This window comes from Crotalus tigris, unplaced genomic scaffold (assembly GCF_016545835.1).
Source record: "Crotalus tigris isolate CLP2741 ecotype Arizona unplaced genomic scaffold, ASM1654583v1 scf7180000023712.884563, whole genome shotgun sequence".
Classification (NCBI taxonomy): Eukaryota; Metazoa; Chordata; class Lepidosauria; order Squamata; family Viperidae; genus Crotalus; species Crotalus tigris.
Genome location: NW_024100134.1, coordinates 793,302 through 816,515, shown reverse-complemented (window position 1 = coordinate 816,515; position 23,214 = coordinate 793,302). Strand labels below are relative to the sequence as shown.

The following is a 23,214-nucleotide window of genomic DNA, read 5'->3' as shown; positions in this document are numbered from 1 at the left end:
AGGAATGTGGCAAATTAAAAAAAAAATGAGCCTTGAGCTATTAGGGAGACATAATAATGGTGCTTTTTTAAAAAAAATAGAACATGAATCCTTCTGCTGCTTTGCGAGATCATACATTTTTTTAAAAAAAAAATTAGAACTTGAATCCTGGAGTTATCCTCAACCTTCTTCTGTTTTCTGAGATTGTATGACTTGGGCTGAAAATTCAGCAAAAATTTGTTTTAGAGACATAATCGTTACAACGAATTGGATCCAACTTATTTGGTTCTAATGGGTTTAGGTTTCTGAGCCCAGTTTCATTTGTTGTTCGGTTGCTAAGTCACATCTGACTCTTTGCAACCCCTTGGACACCAGCAAATCCCCCCCCCCCTTGTCGGGCTGCCCCAAAGAAGAGGGAGTCAAGCTATTCTCCAAAGCACCTGAAGGCAGAACAAGAAGCAATGAATGGAAACTAATCAAAGAGAGAAGCAACCTAGAACTAAGGAGAAATTTCCTGACAGTGAGGACAATTAATCAGTGGAACGATTTGTCTCCAGAAGTTGTGGATGCTACAGCAGAAGTACAGCAGTAGAAGGCTTGAGTCAACCTTGCTGTTCAGGGTCTAAATCCTAGCAGTGGGCAGAGTCAGCCTACAATACTGCATTTTAACCATTGCGCCACCGTGAGAAGGAAGGAAGGCCTGGAGATTAAAACATACAAAGAATGGCTGCAGGACTTGGGTTTGGCTGGTCTAAAGAAAAGAAGAAATAGGGGTGACATGACAGCAGTATTCCAGTATCTGAGGGGCTGCCCCAAAGAAGAGGGAGTCTATTCTCCAAGGCACCAGAGGGCAGGACAAGAAACAATGGTTGGAAACCAACCAAAGAGAGAAGCAATCTGGAATTAAGGAGAAAGTTCCTGACATTGAGGATAATCAACCAGTGGAACAACTTGCCTTGAGAAATCATGGGCGCTCCATCACTGGAGATTTTTAAGAAGAGGCTAGACAGTCACGCTGGCTGAGGAATTCTGGGAATTGAAGTCCACAAGTCATAAAAGGGCCAAGTTTGAAGACCCCTGGTACAATGTATAATTATAATGTAATTGTGATGTAATAATGATTCATTTCTAATTCATTATATCATTTCCCCAGGGTTATCTAAATGGATTCGGCAGCAGATCCAGCACTACAAAGACTTCGATTGCGCCCTCAGCGCTTTGGACGCATTTGCTAAAATGAACCAGAATGGCGCTGGAGCTGCACTTCTGGATAACAACAGCTCTCTTCTCAAGTCTACAAGTCCAAAGACTCTGACACCCCTTTTTCCTCCAGAGGAACCTCTTTCTTTATCCCCAGGAGCTCTTGGTGAAAAGGAAGCACAAGATTCAGCTCTGGAAACAGGTGCTGCAGACCGCATCACAACTCACCCAATCACATCCGGTTAGTCGTGGGATCTTTTGTCAGAGTAAAGTTAACCTTGCTAAGATTTTTTTTAAAAACAACAACAAATGCTTTAGTTCTGCTTCTTTCTGGACAGCCTTATGAGTATGACCAGTGTCCAAAGGATACTAGGAGCTGTTTTTTCATCCCAAGCCATCCATCAGGAACCCTGGGGACCTGAAAAGCAAAATTTTAAGTGTGGCTAAAAACTGTTTGAGATGGTCAAGTCTCATAAGATTGCAGGAATCTCACCTCGGAGGTCTTGGGCAATCTTGTCATCTCATGCAGTTTTTTTTTTTTTTTTGTACAGCGGTTTTGGAAACTTTTTTTTTTTTGTCTGAAATCTCCTTGTCAGAAATCATTTAAGGCAGAGGTGTCTGGCAATGCGAGAAAAAAGTTGTGATATGTCATGTGATGCGGTGAGTTTTGATACTTGTGATTTAAGGACTCCTGCAAGAAAACGGAAATTTCATGAGATGATGTTGTCAACATGGTAGGTAGGTAGGTGGAAGGAAGGAAGGAAGGGAGGGAGGGAGGGAAGGAAGGAAGGAAGGAAGGAAGGAAGGAAGGAAGGAAGGAAGGAAGGAAGGAAGGAAGGAAGGAAGGAAGGAAGGAATCAGTGGATGAGTGAGTTGGTAAGTTCAAGGGGGAGAGGGCAGGAGGAAGGAAGTTGGAATGAACGAACCAAGGATGGGTAGAGGGAAAGAAAGAAATTGAAGAAAGAAGGAGGGAAGGAAAGAAAAAATGAGAATGGAAGGCAAAAGACTAGAGAAGAGGAGGATGGAAGGAGGAAGGAAGGAAGGAAGAAAAGAGAAATATGGGCGGAAGGAAGAAGAAGGAAGGAAGAAAAGAAAAATACGGATGGAAGGAAGAGGAAGGAAGGAAAATAAGGATGGATGGAAGGAAAATAAGTGTGGATGGAAGGAAGGAAGGAAGAGTTTATTTTGTTTTTCAGGAGAGTCCCATCACCTGAGCTTGGCTGGGCAGATTTAGGGGCAGGAAGGTGCTTTGAAGCCTATGATGGTATTCACACGGCCCCTCTGCAGCTCTTTAAAGTAGCCGCGTCTATTCCTGGGATTGTGCAGCCGCCTTCTGTAGCTGCACTGTAATCCCAGGAAAATACCCATTGGATTCTGAAGCATCATCCTGAGCTGGTGGAGAGCAAAGAGCTGCCAACTCTAAAGAAAGTCCCCAAAAAACAAGCCCTGGGCCTGTAGGGATGTGTTGGGCCACCCACAGGGCTCCCTTTGTTCCCGAGTGGAAAGAAGGGATTAAACCCATCTTAACAAGATGTTCCACAGCAGTTCCTCCCCATACTTAGTTGTATATACACTGAAGGCAGGAGGTTCCATTACGGCATGTCAATCTGCTTGCTTGAAAACTAGTCACTGTCTACAAAGACTGGAGTTAAGTTCCGGAGGATGGAAAGCCATCAACGGGGCTGGTTGGTTTTGCTAATACAGAAGAACAAGCTGTGGGTAATGTTGATCCAATGCTGGGCACAGGGTGGAATTCCTTTACAACATTAACATTGTTAATGTTGTGACCTTCCTTCCTCCCTTCCATCTCCCTCTTTTTTCCTTCCTTCTTTCCTTCCTTCTTTCCTTCCTTCCTTCCTTCCTTCCTTCCTTCCTTCCTTCCTTTGAGTAAGTTCTTAGAGTTCTTAGAGTAAATGGAAATTAACTTTCTTTGAGTCAGCCAAACTTGCCAGAGACAATCTGTAAAGTATTGTTTCTCCTTCCTTCCTTCCTTCCTTCCTTCCTTCCTTCCTTCCTTCCTTCCTTCCTTCCTTCCTTCCTTCCTTCCTTCCTTCCTTCCTTCTTCCCTCCCTTCCTCCCTCCCTCCCTCCTCCCTCCCTCCTCCTTTTCCCTTACTTACAGTATTCCATGGACACGTGACCACAATTTACATTTTTTTTTTGCTGGGAACTGATGTTTTCTTCCAGTTTCTGGCAAAAGACGTCCCATGCAGACAATTGCTTCGCTTAACAACGATTGCGTTGGCATAACAACTGCTGCATTCACTTTGTTTTGTTTTGTTTTTTATTTGTTGGACTTTTGTGTTTCAACTTTTTTCTTTTTAAATAAAATAGAAAGTTTAGAAAAATAAATAAGTAAATAAATAAATCAGGATGGGATATAAATCTATTCTTTAATCAATGATCCTGAAAGCCAAGCACTGATGGTATGCTAATGACAAGAATTAATCATCTCTTCTTCTGTGTCTTTTCCTTATTATCTGCTCTTCCTCCCCCCAGATTCTCCATCTTATCAGGCCATAAAACAAAATACATTTACAGACTCCAGCCCCAAAGCTTCACCTGTTGAAAACAGGAGGGGAAAAGCGAACGGTCAGTTCTCTGCCGTCAGCATAAAAAGTTGCTTCACCAAAATGCTGAATTCAACGCCAACGGTAAAGAAGAATTACGTCTTCAAGGCTACCGGACGAACAGAAAGAGCACTAGAGGAAAAGAGTCCATCTGTTGCCTGTGGACCTCAGTGGAATACATTCTGGGTTGAAGAAGACCAACCAATAAGACAATTGACAGACGGGAAAATGATTAGCAGTTCCCCGCGAACAAAGATTGGCTCGATGACTGAGAAATGTCCCCATGAAAGCCAGCAGACTGGACATAAAGACATGGAGGAGGTAGAGTCTTCTCCAAGGAGAGCAAACATAGAACTTTCCAGGTCAGACCTAGGTGTCGAAACTGACGCAGGAGATGACAGGCTGTGTTTTACGCCTGAACTGTATGATGACGAAGAGTTGGTGGAAGAGAACAATGAAGGCTCGATTCACAATTATAACAGTACTTTGACTTCCTTTGAAACTGAAAACGCTGTTCTGGTGGAAAAACTTTGTCCACCCAACGCTCAGAAGCCCGGAGATGCCACCTCCAGGTTTAAAGGTGAAGCAGGAGCGGACACAGAGTGGTGGGGGATCATGGAAGACAATCAGAATAACAAACATGCCATTGAGGCAGCTGGGCATAATGTTGGCCTAGAGGAGGAGGCAAAGGATAAGAAAAACCAGCTTCCTGGATCACAGATCAAAGGTGTGTCTTGCACTCGGTTCACTTAAGCAGTAAAAGTCAGGCTTGAGAAAAATAGGGTCAACTGTTTCTAGTTAAGGTCAGGAACCGATTCAGGAGAATCCGTTTTTCAGAAAACCGGAGGGACATTCGTACTTCGGGGACATCTGCCTTCATGGAAAAAGTTGACTCGGAATGGAGATTGACCAACCATGTCCAAATATGTTCCACCTCTCCTCCCGTTCTCTTCTGCAACATTACAGACGACAGGAAGATGTGATGCGGTACTTTTATCCATGTTCCTGTCTCTACAAGTGTTGACGAATGAAAGGGAGCATCCACCAAGATGACTGGTGTTTCCAACCAGTCACGGATTGGACCCATTCTTATTACAGAACATTGCAGTGAAAGCAGAGGAGATGTAGGAGAAGGACCAGAGTCAAGAGAGGAACAAGCCTGGAGGCCATTTGTGGGAATGTCAGGACTCCAGGCTAGTTCCTCTCTTGACTCCGCTCCCTGTCTCTGCCTGTCCTTCTCCTAAAAAAGGCTGAACCATTCCTTTCAGAATAGATCCAACCTATGATGGACAACAATTAGTGTAGTCTTGTGAGAATAGAGATGTCAAAAGGACAGGAGAAACCACTTGGGTCTTGGGTTCTTCTGCTGCAAATGGATTGTCCCATCTTTGTTTTATTATTATGTCTCGCCAGCCTATTTGTAGAAGGAATCAGGTTTATATGAAGAAGCCAGTGAGATCATTTCCAAATAAATGTAATAAGGTCTACTTCACTCATTATTATTTTTTTCTTGGGGTAAAGAGGAAATGTTGAGGTTATGTGAGTGTAATTTGATTTATTGATCAAATAAATCAAATCTTTGCAATGCTTGCAAAGAGATCCATTATTGAATTAGGTTAGTAGCTACCAGCTTAGGAAGACTGATCAAAACCATGTTGGTTTGCTGAAATTTTGGAGACTACGTTTCCATTCCCTCTCCTTCGGCCTTTTTAAACAATCACGTGACCTTCACAGTGTGCCTACCATGAACTGGGAAAGCTAAACCAAACCAAGTAGCTTTTTTTTTTTACAGCAAATATGCAATTCTACACTTTTATGTGACATTATTCACCATCAGAATGGGCAAAACAGATATTATGGCATAAGCGGGTAGCAAGCATTAAATATCTTTTCATGAGCCTATGATCAACATATTTTTTTTATTATGAAGAAGTCTGCAGGCTTTATTTTGCTAGGAAAATATATAGCATGAATCAGTGCTGTGCTTCTTCAACAGGACTTTATTTAGTTTTCTGCATAATGACTTGATTTGTGTCAAATATAAATGCATCTTCAAATATTTTGGGGAGTCAAATCAAGTCTCAGGCACCGGAGCACGTTTAATTAAAGATGTAAGTCTGAGACCTTATAAGTGATGGCCAAAATTTGTGGCACATCAAGGCTGATGAGATCATTAGAAATTAATCTTATAATTGGGAACACCACTTCATATCCATTGGTTCTCTTGTAATGTCCATTTCTTCTAAATAGAACAGTTTGTAAGGAACATATCATAAGAACTTATAAACCCATTAGTAGCAATTTTAGAATAGCTTATTAACTGTGGTATAATTCCCCCCCCCCTTTTTTTTCTCTCTCTCTCTCTCTCTCTCCCAAACCCATCTTCCTTTCTTTCAATCTGTTTGGGACAAACATTTTTCTTAATCATTAATCATTTTCTTAATCATTGTCAAATAAATCATCGTGGCGTGTTAGATATTGACCCACGAGCCTCATCATTTTTCATTTGCCTCTTTGTGAAACACATACTACGATGGAGTAATTAAAGGAAAGCTTCTAAAGCATTAGAATAAAGTTGTCTTAAATAATATGTTGTCATTTGAATATAAGCAAGGGAGGATTTGGGGTTTGTCATAACTAGAAAAAAAAATTAATTGAATCCTGAATCTATTGAAGGGCTGAAAGTACAGAGAAGGTATAAACGAAGAGCCAGGAGGCCATCTAATAACAGAGAGGCACGCCAATAACAGGTAACCTTAAAGAATGTGTAGATTGAAGAGTATGAGTGGTAATATGGGTTATCCAGTGAGGTCCATGTTGTATGAAACCTTCAGGTCCCATTAAATAAAGATCTTAATAGATAATGTAAGATAACATCCATTACTAGACCCTTTCTGATGTTCATGAATTTCAAGATTGAACAATGGCTAGAAACATCTTCCTTCTGCATTGTTCAAGGCCAAACAGAAGAAGACAAGGAGATGGGATGCTATGAGCTTGGTAGACCCATCATGCAAGATCTTCTCATATGACTTCCTTCCAGACATCTTGAGAAGAAACGAGTCTTTAGTTCATGCTGAGTCGTGCCAATGTGGACAACGTCCCAGTAATATTTAAGTGCTGAAGACAATTTTCAAATTCCTTTTTCAACAACAGCATACGGCTAACCTAGGAAGGGGCACCCACCATTGCTACACCCATTGGCAACTACTTCCTCTGGGTTCTGTCATGTAGGACAGTCATCTAGTCTTGGTTTCAAAATGGGGCCCTTGCAGTGCAGGGCGAGAATTTCCTCACTGGCTTTTCCTGCAAGATTGAGGTTCTCACAGAGGTAAGCAGAGAATGGCATTGGAGGACATAATTAAAGATAGGAATTCTATGATTCTTCCTGGACTTTCACTGCCGTTCCACTGAGATGACTCTCAAAGTCAACCCACGTTCATTGTGCAGCAAGCTGGGAATCAATCTCTATAGCTTCCTAAGGGCATCCACAGGGATGTCCAACCTTGGCCACTGTAAGATTTGTGGACTTCAACTCCCAGAATTCCATACTGGCTGGGGAATTCTGGGAGTTGAAGTCCACAAGTCTTAAAGTTGCTAGGATTGGATCCCCCTGGTTTAAAAAATCAGGATGGTAAATGGAACCACGTAAGTTTTTTTTAATATGTGTCATTTAAAAAGAGCCGAGGTGGCGCAGCAGTTAGAGTGCAGTACTGCAGGCCACTTTAGCTGACTGTGTTCAGCAGGTCAGCGGTTCAAATCTCACCGGCTCAAGGTTGACTCAGCCTTCCATCCTTCCGGGGTAGGTAAATGAGGACCCAGATTGTTGGGGGCAATGTAAATATATATATACATTGCTTACTGGTGTACACCGCTTAGAGAGTGCTTGCACTTAAAGCGGTATATAAGTCTCAAAAATAAATAAATAATAAATAAATAAATTTGTGTAACACACCTAAAAAGGAGCAAGACCAGACAGTTGCAGCCACCACCTTGACTTTTTCACCCCTCGGTGGTCATACCTGTCTTCATCCCCAGGTCTTCAGGATGGACAGACTACCTGCTTCTTAGCATTTGTGAAAGCCTTAAACAAGCAGATGTTTGAATAAGATTGTAATTGCTGGTAATTTTGTATACGCGCATGCACCTATGTATTTTACTTTTGGTTGATGCTAAAGATCTATGACACTTCGGAAGTTGGTGGAATAAAAAGTCTGCATTTTTAAAAAATGAAATCTTGTTGGTTTCCCCCAAAAGTCTAAGCATAAAGAATATGGTGGTAGTAGTAGTAGTAGTAATAGTAGTAGTAGTAGTAGTAGTAGTAGTAGTAGTAGTAAAGTTGGAAGGGACCTTGGAGGTCATCTAGTCCAACCCCCTGCTCAGGCAGGAAACCCTATACCATTTCGGACAAATGGCTGTCCATCTCTTCTTAAAAACTTCTAGTGTTGGAGCATTCACCGTTTCTGGAGGCAGGTTGTTCCGCTGGTTAATTGTTCTAACTGTCAGGAAGTTTCTTCTTAGTTCTAGGTTGCTTCTCTCTTTAGTTAGTTTCCACCCATTGCTTCTTGTCCTGCCTTCAGGCGCTTTGGAAAATTGCTTGACTCCCTCTTCTTTGGGGCAGCCCCTGAGATATTGGAACACTGCTATCATGTCCCCCCTCGTCCTTCTCTTCATTAAACTAGACATACCCAATTCCAGCAACCGTTCCTTATATGCTTTAGCCTCCAGTCCCCTAATCATCTTTGTTGCTCTTCTCTGTACTCTTTCTAGAGTCTCAACATCTTTTTTACATCGTGGTGACCAAAACTGGATTCAGTATTCCAAGTGTGGCCTTACCAAGGCATTGTAAAATGGTATTAATACTTCACGTGATCTTGATTCTATCCCTCTGTTAATGCAGCCCAGCACTGTGTTGGCCTTTTTGGCAGCTGCAGCACACTGCTGGCTCATATTTAAGTGATTGTCCACTAGGACTCCAAGATCCCTCTCACAGTTACTACTATTGAGCAAGGTACCCCCTATACTCTACCTGTGCATTTGGTTTTTCTTGCCTAAATGTAGAACCTTACTTTTTTCACCACTGAATTTCATTTTGTTAGATAGCGCCCAGTTTTAACGTCTGTCCAGGTCCTCCTGTATCTTAAGCCTGTGTTCTGGAGTGTTGGCTATTCCTGCCAGCTTGGCGTCGTCTGCAAATTTGATGAGTTCCCCATCTATCCCCTCGTCCAAATCGTTGATGAAGATGTTGAAGAGCACTGGGCCCAGAACCGAGCCCTGGGGCACCCCACTACACACTTCCCTCCATGTAGATGCGGTTCCATTGAGGACCACACGCTGAGTACGGCCGGTCAGCCAGCTATGGATCCATCTGGTGGTGATGCTGTCTAACCCTCATTTTTCTACCTTGTCAAGTAGAAGGTTGTGTTCTACTTTATCAAATGCCTTACTGAAGTCCAAGTAAATTATGTCCACAGCATTCCTCTGATCCACTAATTTTGTCACTTGGTCCAAGAATGCAATAAGATTTGTCTGGCATGATCTATTTTTGGCAAACCCATGTTGGCTTTTAGTGACGACTTTGTTTGCCTCTAGGTTTTTTGTTTGCCCTGTCAAGTTGCTTATTGCTTGATATAATTCAACAGTTCTACTTATTGCTTGATGTAATTCCCCCAGTCCTAAGAATTATCTCTAGATCCTTTTTAGAACTATGGTCATTAAATGAACAGTTGCCGGGCTACAGAAACCAGGCAAGCTGGAATGTAGACTCAGATCAACTTATTCCTCTTAAATTAGATTCCAAGAGTTTTTCTTCTGCCTTGGAGCTTTGATGATTCCATGTGCTGGCGGAACAGAAGCAGAGGCATCCTTTCATTTCCAGATGTCTGTTTCTAATGCCATCACCTGTATTTTCATCCTCTTTTTCACTTGTTCTGCGTATCACTTTGCAGCGCTTTACTCTTAAACATTGTGGGAAATGCTTTCAATTAAAAACAAATATTTGGCAGGCTGGCTTCTGTATAAGGATTCTCTATCTTATCTGATCAGTTTTTCCACTATCTCCTCGGCTGCTTCCCATCTAATTCCATCAGACTATCTGTCTAATCTATCATCTATTTATTAGCCATATCTATCTGTCATTTTCTATCTATTTTCTATCTATCTATCTCTCGTCTGTCATTTATCCATCAGCTATATCATCTATTATCTATATTTGTCAGATATATCTCTATTTATTTATTTATTTAATTTATTTATATGCCGCCCAATCCCAAAGGACTCAGGGCGGCGTACAAAATTAAAACAATCATTGAGAATAAAACAATAAAATAATTCAATCATACCGCAAGTCCGATCATGTCCCCCCCCCCCGGGGACATCAGCCCCAGGCCTGCCGGAACAGGAGAGTTTTATTTATTTATTTATTTACAAATATTTATATGCCGCCCAATCCCAAAGGACTCAGGGCGGCGTACAAAATTAAAAACAGTCGTAAAACAATAAAATAATCCAATAAAATAATCCAGTCATACTGCGAGTCCGATCATATCCCGCCCCCCCGCCCCCGGGGACATCAGCCCCAGGCCTGCCGGAACAGGAGAGTTTTAACGGCTTTCTTAAAGGCCGGCAGGGTGGGAGTAGTTCGCACCTCGGGGGGAAGTTGATTCCACCAGGTCGGAGCCACCACAGAAAAGGCCCTTCCCCGGGGGCCCGCCAGCCGACATTGTCTGGCCGACGGGACCCGAAGTAGGCCTAATCTATGGGACCTCACCGGTCTCTGGGAGCTGTGCGGCACAATGCGGTCCTGTAGGTAACCTGGCCCTATGCCATGAAGGGCTTTGAAGTTGATGACCAACACCTTGAATTGCGTCCGGAGACCCACAGGAAGCCAGTGTAGCTCGCAGAGGATAGATGACACGTGGGCGTACCTTGGCGCGCCCACAATCGCTCTCGCAGCTGCATTCTGAACCAACTGCAGCCTCCGAACGCTCTTCAAGGGTAGCCCCATGTAGAGCGCATTACAGTAATCCAGTCTTGAGGTGACGAGGGCATGAGTGACTGTGAGTAAAGCCTCTTGGTCCAGATAAGGCCGCAACTGGTGCACCAGGCGAACCTGGGCAAAGGTCCCCCTGGCCACAGCCAATAGATGTTGTTCCAAATTTAGCTGTGAGTCCAGGAGGACACCCAAGTTGCGTGCCTGCACTGAGGGAGGTAAATTTGCCCCCCCCCAGGACTAATGATGGACCATCCAGTTGACCTTTGGGAGGCAAGACCCAGAGCCACTCGGTCTTGTCAGGGTTGCGTCTAAGCCTGTTCACCCCCATCCAGACCCTCACATCTTCCAGGCACCGGCACATCACATCGACTGCTTCACTGAAAGGACACGGGGTGGAGATATATAATTGGGTATCATCCGCGTACTGATGATACCTCACCCCGTGTCGCCGAATGATCTCACCCAGTGGTTTCATGTAGATGTTAAAAAGGAGGGGGGATAGGACCGAGCCCTGAGGCACCCCATGATCGAGGCGCCTAGGGTCGATCTCTGTCCGCCCGCCAACACCGACTGCAACCTGTCAGAGAGGTAGGAGGAGAACCACCGCAATACGGTGCCGCCCACCCCCACCTCTCCGAGACAACGCAGAAGGATACCATGGTCGATGGTATCGAAAGCTGCTGAGAGGTCAAGAAGCACCAGGATAGAGGAGTGACCCCTATCCTGGGCTCGCCAGAGGTCATCGGTCAGTGCGACCAAAGCAGTCTCAGTGCTGTAGCCGGGCCTGAAACCAGATTGAAAAGGGTCCAGATAATTAGTTTCATCCAAGGATCACAAGAGTTGGGACGCCACCACCTTCTCTACAACCTTCCCCACAAAGGGGAGGTTGGAGACAGGACGAAATTTCTTCAAAACAGCTGGGTCCAGGGAAGGCTTCTTGAGGAGGGGCCTCACCACCGCTTCCTTTAAAGGTTGCGGGAAAGACCCCTCCATCAAGGAGGCATAGATTATTGCCTGGAGCCAGCCTCGTGTCACCTCCCTACTGGCAGAAACCAGCCAGGAGGGGCACGGGTCCAATAAACAGGTGGCGGCATTCTTTGCCCTCACGGCCTTGTCCACTTCATCAGAGGTCACAGGCTCAAACTCGCTCCAGATAACATGACTAAGACCAGCCCCCGGCAACTCGGCTGGCACTGCCCAGTCGGAGTCCAGGTCTCTCTGAATCTGAGCGATTTTGTCCAAGAGAAACTGAACAAACTCCTCAGCTCTCCCCTGCAGGGGTTCCTCCGCCTCCTCCACTTTAAGAAGGGAGCGGGTCACCCTAAACAGGGCGGCTGGGCGAGATTCTGCGGACGCAATAAGTGCGGAAAAGTGAACACGCTTTGCCGCCCTTATCGCCACTAAATAAGTCCTAAGATAGGCTCTTAATAGTGATCACTATATCAGTGGTTCTCAACCTGTGGGTCGGGACCCCATTTGGGGTTGAACGACCATTTCACGGGGGTCGCCAAACAACGCAGTCCGCCATTTTTTCCCCCTTTTCCTTAGCCGTGCTACTCCCTTTTATTCTATTGGCTTTGAAAGCCAATAGAATAGACTCTCTTGAATAGAGTCTAATTCTTTTGGCTTTCAAAAGCCAATAGGAATTGTCCAGGCTGTCTCTGCCCTGCTGAGCCCGGCAAAAGTCCCATTCTGCAAACGGTGCTGCACCAGTTGAGTAGTCCTCGACTTACGACCGGTTGAGTAGTCCTCGACTTACGACCGGTTGGGGGTTGCAGCATTAAAAAGGTTGAGAACCACTGCTCTATATCTATCTATAGCTATCATCTATATCTATCTAGATATTTTTCACCTGTCAGTTACCATATCTTCCGGCGTATAAGGCGACCCGGTGTTTAAGATGACCCCCGACTTTGGCGCCAAGTTGCATGCCTAGAAAGTCATCTTATATGCCAGAAACTACCATTATTTCCAGCGCATAAGACAACTCGGTGTATAAGACGACCCCCGACTTCGGCGCCGATTTCAACACTTTTGAAAGTCGTCTTATACACCGGAAAGTACGGTATCTCGATCGTACCATATATATCATCTATCAGCTATATTATCACTATCATCTATTCATATCTCATCTATCTTATCTATCATCTGTCAGTTATCTCATCAATGATACCTATTATCTATGTCATCTATCTTTCATCTGTCTGTTATCATGTATCATCTCTCAATATCTATTTATCATCTGTTTTATATATATAGCAGTTTAGCTTCACAGGTAAGGTCCACTGCAGTAATCCAGTTGAGAGATGTCCAAAGCATGACTGACTGGAGATCCTGCTGGTCCAGGAACAGGGGCAACCGATGCTACAGGGTGAATGTGTGTCAAGGCCATCGTGTCTACGAGTCCATCTGCTCTTTGAGCAGGAGCTGTGAGTCCAACAGACCCCCAGGTAGCACCCCAGCCTCACCTGAAGAAGTGCAATAATACGAATTGACTGAGGGCCCCTGGAACCCGAATGGGTCAAATTAAATTTTGTCAAGATTGAGTCTGTTCCAGGCCTGCACATCCTCCAGGTTTTGGGACAGGAATTTGATAGCATCACTTGGTCAGTCTGGGATCAAGCTGTACATAGGTAATCCTTGACTAACAACCATTTGTTTAGTGACCTTGCAAACTTAGAAAGGCACTGAAAAAAGTGACTTACAATCGGTCCTCACTCTTACAACCATTGCAACATCTGCATGATCACATGATCAAAATCCAACTGGTCAGTAACCGGCATGTATTTATGATGGCTGTAGTGTTCCAAGATCATGTGATCACCTTTTGCGACATAGAATAGAATAGAATAGAATAGAATAGAATAGAATAGAATAGAACAGGGGTTTTCAACCAGTGGTACGGGTACCACCTGTGGTACATTGGCACCTGGCAGGTGGTATGCTACCATCCTAGAAAAGTGGTAGCGGGGGAGGGGAATGAGAGTGATGCTGGGCAGACAGGCAGGTGCCTTGGGGGACACTTTTTTCGGTGCCATTATAACTTTGAACAGTCACTAAGCGAACTGTTGTAAGTCGAGGACTACTTGTACTTTATCACTTTTATCATATATATATTTTTTTTTGGTCATCAAGTTTTTGACACCTTGCTAGGCGACTGGTGGTACTCACCAATCACCTATTGCCATATCCTAAATATTGCCATATCCTAAAAATGGTACAATGGGTGAAAAGGTTGAAAAGCCCTGGAATAGAATAGAATAGAATAGAATAGAATAGAATAACAGAGTTAGAAGGGACCTCGGAGGTCATCTAGTCCAGCCCCCTGCTTAGGCAGGAAACCCTATATCATTCCAGACAAATGGCTGTCCAATCTCTTCTTTAAAACTTCCAGTGTTGGAGCATTCACAACTTCTGGAGGCAGGTTGTTCCACTGAGTAATTGTTCCAGCTGTCAGGAAATTTCTCCTTAATTCTAGGTTGCTTCTCTAGATTAGTTTCCATCCATTGCTTCTTGTCCTGCCTTCTGGTGCTTTGGAGAAATAGCTTGACTCTCTCTGTGGCAACCCCTGAGATATTGGAAGTCTGCTATCATGTCACCCCATTCTTTTCATTAAACTAGACATATTCAATTCCAGCAACCGTTCTTTATATTTTTTTTAGCCTTTTCTAGAGTCTCAACATCTTTTTTACATCGTGGTGACCAAAACTGGATGCCGTATTCCAAGTGTGGCCTTACTAAGGCCTTGTAAAGTGTATTAACACTTCACCTGACCTTGATTCTATCCCTCGGTTAATGCAGCCTAGAATTGTGTTTTTGGCAGCTGCAGCACACTTCTGGCTCAAAGCTGACAAGCAAAGTCAATGGGGAAGCCAGATTCACTTAACAACTGTGCTACTTAACAACAACTGCAGCGGTTCACTTACTAACCATGGTAAGAAAGGTCGCAAGATGGGAACAAAAGTCACTTAACAGCCACCTTGCTTAGCAACTGAAATTTTGGACTCCATTGTGTGGTTGTAAGTCGACTACCTGTGCTCTAGGTTAAAAACAAATTAAATTTGGTAGCAGTTGGTGGCGGACACTGCAAAGTTCTCCAGACAAGCCTTCCAGTTCAAAACAAACTGCACAACACCCTGCAGAACAATTTTTTGCGTAAGCGAACTAGAGCTTGTTCTCAAATTGAAGCTTACCTGTGTAGAGAGTGAGCCGCTTCTGAAACGGGATGACGGCTGCCCCAAATTAGTTTATAATATTACAGTAAAAGGGGATTATTCTGAAGCTCTTACAAGCTACTTTAGGCTGGTTATGTTCTTACCAGCTGCGATTTTCAACTCCGCGGAGAATACAAGTCAATCCTATTTTCCAAATCTAGACCGTAAACAAATAACAAACTAACCTTCCCAAGACTCTCGCGTGTCTAAATAGACGCAGCTGTTATTTTAAGATTGAGCATTTATATCGCTCCATCCTCCCTGATCACGTTTGGGATAAACCGTAGATTGAATCAGAAATAAATTAGGCATTGTTCTCAAAACACAAAACGGCAGTTTAGTTCGGTGTTTTCTTAATGGTATTCTTACCCTTGTAAAATAGATTTAGTTGTTTGGTTAAAGTATACATTTTGCGAGAAACACATTTGATGGCCACGCTGCATCCAGTTCTGATACAAAAAAGATGTTGAGACTCTAGAAAGAGTGCAGAGAAGGGCAACCAAGATGATCAGGGGACTGGAGGCTAAAACAAATAAAGAATGGTTGCTGGAATTGGGCATGTCTAGTCCAGGGGTAGGCCACCTTGGTTCTTTGATGACTCGTGGACTTCAACTCCCAGAATTCCTGAGCCAGCATGGCTCAGCTTGGAAACCTCTCCATTTCCCCTCAGCATAGCTGGCTCGGGAATTCTGGGAGTTGAAGTCCACGAGTCATCAAAGAGCCAAGGTGGCCTACCCCTACCCTAGTCTAATGAAGAGAAGGATCAGAGGAGACATGATAGCAGTATTCCAGTATCTCAGGGGCTGCCCCAAAGAAGAGGGAGTCAAGCTATTCTCCAAAGCACCTGAAGGCCAGACAAGGAATAATGGATGGAAAGATTCAACCTAGAAATGAGAAATGTTCTGACAGAAAACAATCAACCAGTGGAGCAGCTTGCCTTTTGTGGGAGCTTCATCCCTGGAAGCTTCCAAGAAGAGACTGGACTGCCATCTGTCAGAAATGGTATAGGCTCTCCTGCTTGGGTGATGGGTTGAGCTAGATGACCTACAAGGTCCCTTCCAACTCTGTTATTCTAATTCTATTCTCCAAAGAACCTGAGGGCAGAACAACACGTAAAGGGTGGAAGAGCATTAAAGAGAGAACCAACCTGGAACTAAGGAAAAATTCCCTGACAGTGAGAACAATTAAATAGCAGAACAGCTTGCCTGTTGTGGGCGCTCCATCACTGGGGATTCTCAAGAAGCGACTGGACAGTGACTTGTCTGGCATGGTATAGGGTCTCCTGCTTGAGGAGGGGGCTGGACTAGAACAATGGTCCCCAACCTTTATGGCTTGGCAGCCCAACAAGTGGGGATAGGACAGGGGTGTCAAACTCAATTTCATTGAGGGCCACATTAGCATTGCGGTTGCCCTCAGGGGGTGTGTGGCCAGGGTAGGTGTGGCCTACTGGGTGGGCATGGATGGAGTGGGTGTGGCCTACTGGGTGGGCATGGATGGAGTGGGTGTGGCCTACTGGGTGGGCATGGATGGAGTGGGTGTGGCCTACTGGGTGGGCATGGCCAGCTCTACATCGTTCGCGTCAAGGGTGCCTGTGGGGGCCTGGGTAGGAGTGGGACAGATCTGAGGGTCTCTGGCAGAAGGTGGGACCGGGGCAAGCGCCAAGGCATGGTCCATTTCTTCATTCCTCACAAAGGGAGACCCCTCCCCAGCATGCACCCAGGGGGCGGGGCCAATGTGGCAGGGGCTGGTTCCTCGCTGTTTCCAGACGGCCTTGTGGAGCTAAGACTGAATGCGTTTCAGCATAGATGGCCACCACAAAATTGTACATTGGCTCCCGGCTGGCCTGGGCCAGGGCCAAGGCAACGGGGGCCGTTCCCTCACTGTTTCCAGGATGGCTTCGTGGGTCACAGGAAATCACTTCGTGGGCCGCATCCGGCCCCCCGGGTCTTGCGTTTGACATGTCTGGGATAGGGGAACCACTTGCACAAGATAAGCTACATATGTGCCCACCAGCAAAAACTGACCACATAACCCTGGGACACCGCAATTGTCATAAATACATGCCAGTTGCCAAGTGTCCAAATTTTGATCACGTGACCATGGGGATGCTGCAACGGTTGTAAGTGTGGAGTGTGATTCTAGGACCCTTCTCTGTTTACTGAGGGAGAAGGTTTGGGTCACCCAAATATGTCATTTAAAAGCAGATCTGGGTTCGTCTGCTTTCCCTTATCTCAAATCTCCTGATCCTTTCTTCCTGTAGCAGAAACTTTTAACGTGTAACACGTAATCTGAATTTTGGAAGCCGAGGGACTGAGACAGCTGCAGCTGAGAAAGGAATCCATAAAGTGCTGTTTACAAGTGTTTTTGGCCACTTTTGTTTAAGTCCATAAACTTTAATAAAAAATAACAAACCCAGGTGGTCCCCTCACTTCCAAAAACGTCTAGACCATTTTTTAAAAAAATCCCTAGCAAAAATCCCTAAACTCAGTCCCATTTTAATATGTTTGGGGCATCTTGCTGTCAGTCTTCATGTAAAGGTAAATTAGGCAACGTCTTCCACATATTGCTTAAAAGACAGGAACTGAGCAAACAGGCAGTCAAATGTTTTACGAATAAAAATGTCTTTTTTTTTAGGCTGCCAACATGAAATTTGACCGCTTACTGCAGGGGTTTTCAACCAGTGGTACAGGTACCACCTGTGGTACATTGGCACCTGGCAGGTGGTATGTGACCATTCTAGAAAAGTGGTAGCGGGGGAGGGGAATGAGAGTGATGCCCAGCGGGCAGACAGGTGTCTTGCTCGGCTATGGCTTGGGGGCCACTTTTTTCAGTGCCATTGTAACTTTGAACAGTCACTAAGTGAACTGTTGTAAGTCGAGGACTATCGGTACTTTATCACTTTTTTTCCGGGGTGGTTTTTTTTTTTTTTTTGGTCATCACGTTTTTGACACCTTGCTAGGCGACTGGTGGTACTCGAATATTGCCATATCCTAAAAGTGGTACAATGGGTGAAAAGGTTGAAAAGCCCTGCCTTACTGTATTTAGACAGACAGCTGCAGTAATAAGACCAACGAATTTGTGGCACCCGGGATCCCTTTATTTCTATGGTATTGTATGGTTTACTATATGGTAGAAAGAAATAGGAAGGGTTAGAGGCAGGTATTTCAAACCTTGTGGGCATACTAAATTGGCTTCAGGCTTTCCTTTCTTACAAATTATATTAGGTTTTAAAGGTAGCCTTCTTCTCTCTGATCCTTGTGATTTTGGCAAGTTAGAATAGAATATAGAGTTGGAAGGGACCTTGGAGGTCTTCTAGTCCAACCCCCTGCTCAGGCAGGAAACTATACCATTTCAAACAAATGACTCTCCAGTCTCTTCTTAAAAACATCCAGTGTTGGAGCATTCACAGCTTCTGGAGGTAAGTCAAGCTATTCTCCAAAGCACCTGAAGGCAGGACAAGAAACAACGGATGGAAACTAATCAAGCAACCTAGAACTAAGGAGAAACTTCCTGACAGTTAGAACAATTAACCAGTGGAACAACCTGCCTCCAGAAATTAATATGGGCCGACAGAGTGCATCAAAAAACACTACGGACTCCCGGATCCAGCATTTTATACCCTGACAATATCGGTAGTGTGGCCAACGAAAGCTTGGTTTTGTAGATTAAACATTTGTGTTTATGATTTTATCCTGGTGATCACCTTATTTTATTTCACATTAGATAGATAGATAGATAGATAGATAGATAGATAGATAGATAGATAGATAGATAGATAGATAGATAGATAGATAGATGGTACAAATAAAATACGAACACCAGGAGAGTATAAATATAAAAATATACTTTACTAAAAGCTGCCAAGCTTTCGTTTGGAATATATATAAAGATATTACTAATTTCATTAAAAACACGAATCCTGGGTATAATCATTATAAAAACAAACACGAACACCAGGAAAAATTTAAAACTAGAAACGTTTAATCTAATGCCAATCAACATCAAGAATATAACCAACACTCAGCCCAATCAAGTAGGACCAATGACGAGGTCCAGGAGCCGTGTGCATAAACTGACTAGCACTATAAAGGAGATTCCCATCAACCGGTTTTAAGCCCTGATGATGTCGGCAGTCGGCCAACGAAAGCTTGGCATTAGATTAAACGTTTCTAGTTTTAAATTTTTCCTGGTGTTCGTGTTTGTTTGTTTTTATAATATAAAGAGATAGATAGACAGACGGATAGATAGATAGATAGATAGATAGATGGATGGATGGATGGATGGATGGATGGATAGATAGATAGATAGATAGATAGATAGATAGATAGATAGATAGATAGATAGATAGATAGATAGATATAGATATATAGATATAGATATAGAGAGAGGGAGAGAAAGAGCTAGCTACTTCCAAGGGCATCTCAGAACAAATTAGGCAGTTTTAGGTCCTGTGGACCCTCAACTTCCAGAATTCTCCAGGGGAATTAAAAATTGCCAGATTTGAGAAAACTGCCTTAGAGCTTGGTATTCTTGCAGCCTTTATTTGAATTCCCTCAAAACCCATACTTCCATAGAAGTGAACAAATGAACATTCATCCAAAGGCTGTTTCAGAAACAAACGAACAGAAAACAGCTGTTGAAACCTGGCCTACGTTAAAGGCAATTATTTTTAATAACAATGGTTTATTTAAAAAAAAATTAACGTCTCTTTCTCTCTCTCCCAATTTATTTACAGTAAGGGCTTCTCACCCTTGCTGATTAGTCCCTCAGCTGCTAAGCAGCGTTGGGTTTTCTGTAACAGGATATTGTGTTGTTCGTTATGCCGCCAGATTGAGCCAACTTTTAGCTTAATGTGTCTTTTGGGAATCCCAGTCTGACCTCAATCTGAGAAAAGCCTTGCACGTCCACTGGAGGTGGCGGTAGCCACCCCGGGCTGCCTTAGTTATTATCGTGTATTAATGAGATTCGGTTTAATAAAAGATTTCATCTGCCCCCGAACTGCATAATCAGAGGCGTCCTTGCAACCTCCCTTGGTCGCAAGTGAAGTGGAAAACTGTACGAAGCTTTGCGGAGGCCAAAACAAAAAAATGACATGCTTTTTAATTTGTTCTTTGTGCCCCTGTGTGTGTGTGTGTGTGTGTGTGTGTGTGTATGTGTTTTTCCAGCAGCATTGTCCTCGTTATTATGCAAATACATTTCAGAGAGGAAAATAGAATGCCAAAGTCTCATTAATGCTTTCTTTCCCCCCCCCCCTTTGATTTGCAATGGGTGTTTCAATAGGGATTTTGCGGGAAGATGTGCTAATCGTGGAGGTTAAATTGAATCGTTCATATGCCTATTTTTTTTTTCCCCTTCTCTTTTCCTTGATGATTTGCACTATGTTTGAACAATAAGGGCGAATGAGACCCCAGAACAATTGAAATACACTTGAGTGCATCTTTGTTTCAAGCTTCCACAAAGTATAATGAGAACAGATTGGAATTATTTGACAATCGTCCGGTTAAATTGTATCGTCCATGTGTCTTTTTTCCCCCTTTTCCTGATGGTCTAAGTTATGTTTTGGGGAGCTTCCACAAAGTATAATGATAACAGATCAGGATTATTTGACAATTAAATTGTATTGTGCAATGTGCCCTTCTCCCCTCCCTCTTTTTTTGTATGCTCTGAGTTATATTTCAGGACAAATTAGAAAATCACAAAACTTTTAATAGAAAAGAAGAAGCAACAGAATTTATCTGTCTGTCTGTCTATCTATCTATCCATCCATCTACCTACCTATCCATCTACCTACTTGTCTGTGTCTATCTATCTATCTATCTATCTATCTATCTATCTATCTATCTATCTATCTATCTATCTATCTATCTATCCACCTACCTACCTACAGTACCTATCCATCTGTCTGTCTATCTATCTATCTATCTATCTATCTATCTATCTATCTATCTATCTATCTAGCTATCTAGCTATCTAGCTATCTAGCTATCTAGCTATCTAGCTATCATCTGTCAAATTTATCTGCTGCCCATTTCATGGTTCAGCTAACTCTGAGTGAATAACTAAAACACACCGGGACACCTTTTTATTTTCACAAAGCATAATGAGGACAGATCATGATTATTTGACAACTGTTTGCTCCAAACACAGTTTTCCCTATTTTTTAAATAGAAGTGTACTTCAACCTACAGGAAGTCCTTGACTTACGACTACAATTGAGCCCAAAATTTCTGTTGCTAAGCGAGACAGTGAAATTAGCTTTGCCCCATTTTACAACCTTTCTGGCTATTGTTGTTAAGTGAATCAGTTCAGCGGTCAAGTTAGGAACTCGGTTGTTCGGTGAATATGGCTTCCCCCTTCACTTTGATTGACAGAAGGTCACAAAAGGGGATCCCTTGACCCTCAGAATGCAGCAGCCGTCATAAATATGAGCCAGTTCTCAAATGTCTGACTGTTGATCACTCAACCGTGGGGACACTGCTACGGTCATGAGTGTGACTTTTTTCTGTGCCGTTGGAACTTTGAATGGTTACTAGAATTAAGGAGAAACTTCCTGACAATGAGAACAATTAACCAGTGGAACAACTTGCCACCAGAAGTTGTGGGTGCTCCAACACTGGGAGTTTTTAAGAAGAGACTGGACAGCTATTTGTCTGAAATGGCATAGGGTTTCCTGCCTGAGCAGGGGGTTGGACTAGATGACCTCCAAGGTCTCTTCCAACTCTATTGTTATTATTATTGATTAGACGTGAATCTCAGTCAATTGAACATTCAAACTGACTGGCGCTGATGGTTGACATGGGTTGCTGCCAGCATCCTAGGTATCTCCTTAAAACGTAAGATGTTCCGAGTAGCGCAGTTTTTTGTAGCATGGCTGGAGTTACTGCAGTAAGCTGCAGTTTCTTGATGTATTTTGCAAAGTTTTTGGACATAGTTCCCAGTACCCCAATGACAATGGTTATCACTGTTACATGTTTCATCCATAATTGCACAGTTTTGATGGCCAGGTCGCGATATTTCATAATTTTTTCCCATTCTTTTTCTTTGACTCTGGCATCTCCTGGTACAGCGATATCAATCAGCTGTACGCTTCAGCTGTCTACAACTGCAATATCCGGCGTGTTCTGTTCCAAATGGCGATCTGTCTGTATTCGAAAGTCCTACAAGATCTTCACCCTCTCATTCTCAACAACTTTTTCCACCCTATGTTCTCACGACTTTTCGGACACAGGCAAGTCGTATTTTTTACACAATGCCCAGTGGATTATTTTAGCAACTCGGTCACGTCTAGCTTTGTAATCAGTTTGCAGGATTTTGCTGCACTCACATATTAGATGTGAAACAGTTTCAATTTTGTCATTGCAAAGTCAGCAATTTGGATTGTCAGTGGATTTTTGTATCTTTGCTTTCATGGCATTAGTTTGTAGTGCTTGTTCTTGAGCAGCCACTATTAGGCCTTCTGTTTCTTTCTTGATGGACTCCCATCTTAAGCCATGCCCATGTCAAGTTGTTATCACATTTTCCTTCAATGTTTTTCAAATGCTGTCCATGCAGAGGTTTGGTTTTCCATCTATTTAATCCAGTGGTTCTCAACCTTTTTAATGCCGCGACCCCCCAACCGGTCGTAAGTCGAGGACTACTCAACTGGTCGTAAGTCAAGGACTACTCAACCGGTCGTAAGTCAAGGACCGTTTGCAGAATGGGACTTTTGACGGGCTCAGCAGGGCAGAGAGAGCCTGGACAATTCCTATTGGCTTTTGAAAGCCAACAGAATTAGACTCTATTTAAGAGAGTCTATTCTATTGGCTTTCAAAAGCCAATAGAATAAAAGGGAGTAGCACAGCTAAGGAAAAGGGGGGAAAAATGGCCGACTGCGTTGTTTGGCACCCCCGTGAAATGGTCGTTCGACCCCAAATGGGGTCCCGACCCACAGGTTGAGAACCACTGGTTTAATCTGTCATCAAACCGTTTTTCCTTATTTTTCCTTTATATTATTATTATTATTATTATTATTATTATTATTATTATTAAACAAATAGTTGAAAGTCAAGGACTATCGGTACAACATTGTGTCTAAGGAGGAAATTTGATTTCATGGCAAACTCATTTTTGTTCCTAATACATGTGATAATTTTGTTCTGTTAAAACCTCTCTTATTTTTTATTTCCCTTTTGTCTTCTATCCCGTCCCTTCCTGAAATGGCTTCCGAATAAAGATTTTTGTATTGTTTTCAGCGGCTTTCTGGGTCCCTCCCAAAGCAT

At 43.3% G+C, this 23,214-nt stretch overlaps 1 protein-coding gene and 1 long non-coding RNA gene across 8 annotated transcripts in view; one reads left to right on the top strand and one right to left on the bottom strand.

The window, feature by feature from the left end:
* Nucleotides 1-22,283, top strand: part of BRIP1 (BRCA1 interacting protein C-terminal helicase 1) — an 82,763-nt gene extending 60,480 nt beyond the window's left edge. For 3 of the 7 annotated variants that reach the window (XM_039320841.1, XM_039320846.1, XM_039320847.1), the window contains exons 13-15: nt 1,133-1,420; nt 3,678-4,475; nt 6,707-7,269. In XM_039320841.1, the coding sequence (XP_039176775.1) occupies nt 1,133-1,420; nt 3,678-4,475; nt 6,707-6,780 (1,160 nt within the window). In that variant the 3' untranslated portion in view covers nt 6,781-7,269. Of the gene's footprint in view, nt 1-1,132; nt 1,421-3,677; nt 7,270-22,022 lie in introns of those variants that run through there. The other 4 variants (XM_039320844.1, XM_039320843.1, XM_039320842.1 and 1 more) reach the window with 4 other exon arrangements.
* On the bottom strand, nt 1,709-3,617 carry LOC120297800. The gene is made up of 2 exons (XR_005553891.1): nt 3,299-3,617; nt 1,709-1,870 (listed from the first exon to the last, which is right to left on the bottom strand). It is a non-coding gene; the product is annotated as an uncharacterized LOC120297800 (long non-coding RNA).
* Nucleotides 22,284-23,214: the final 931 nt, after the last annotated feature.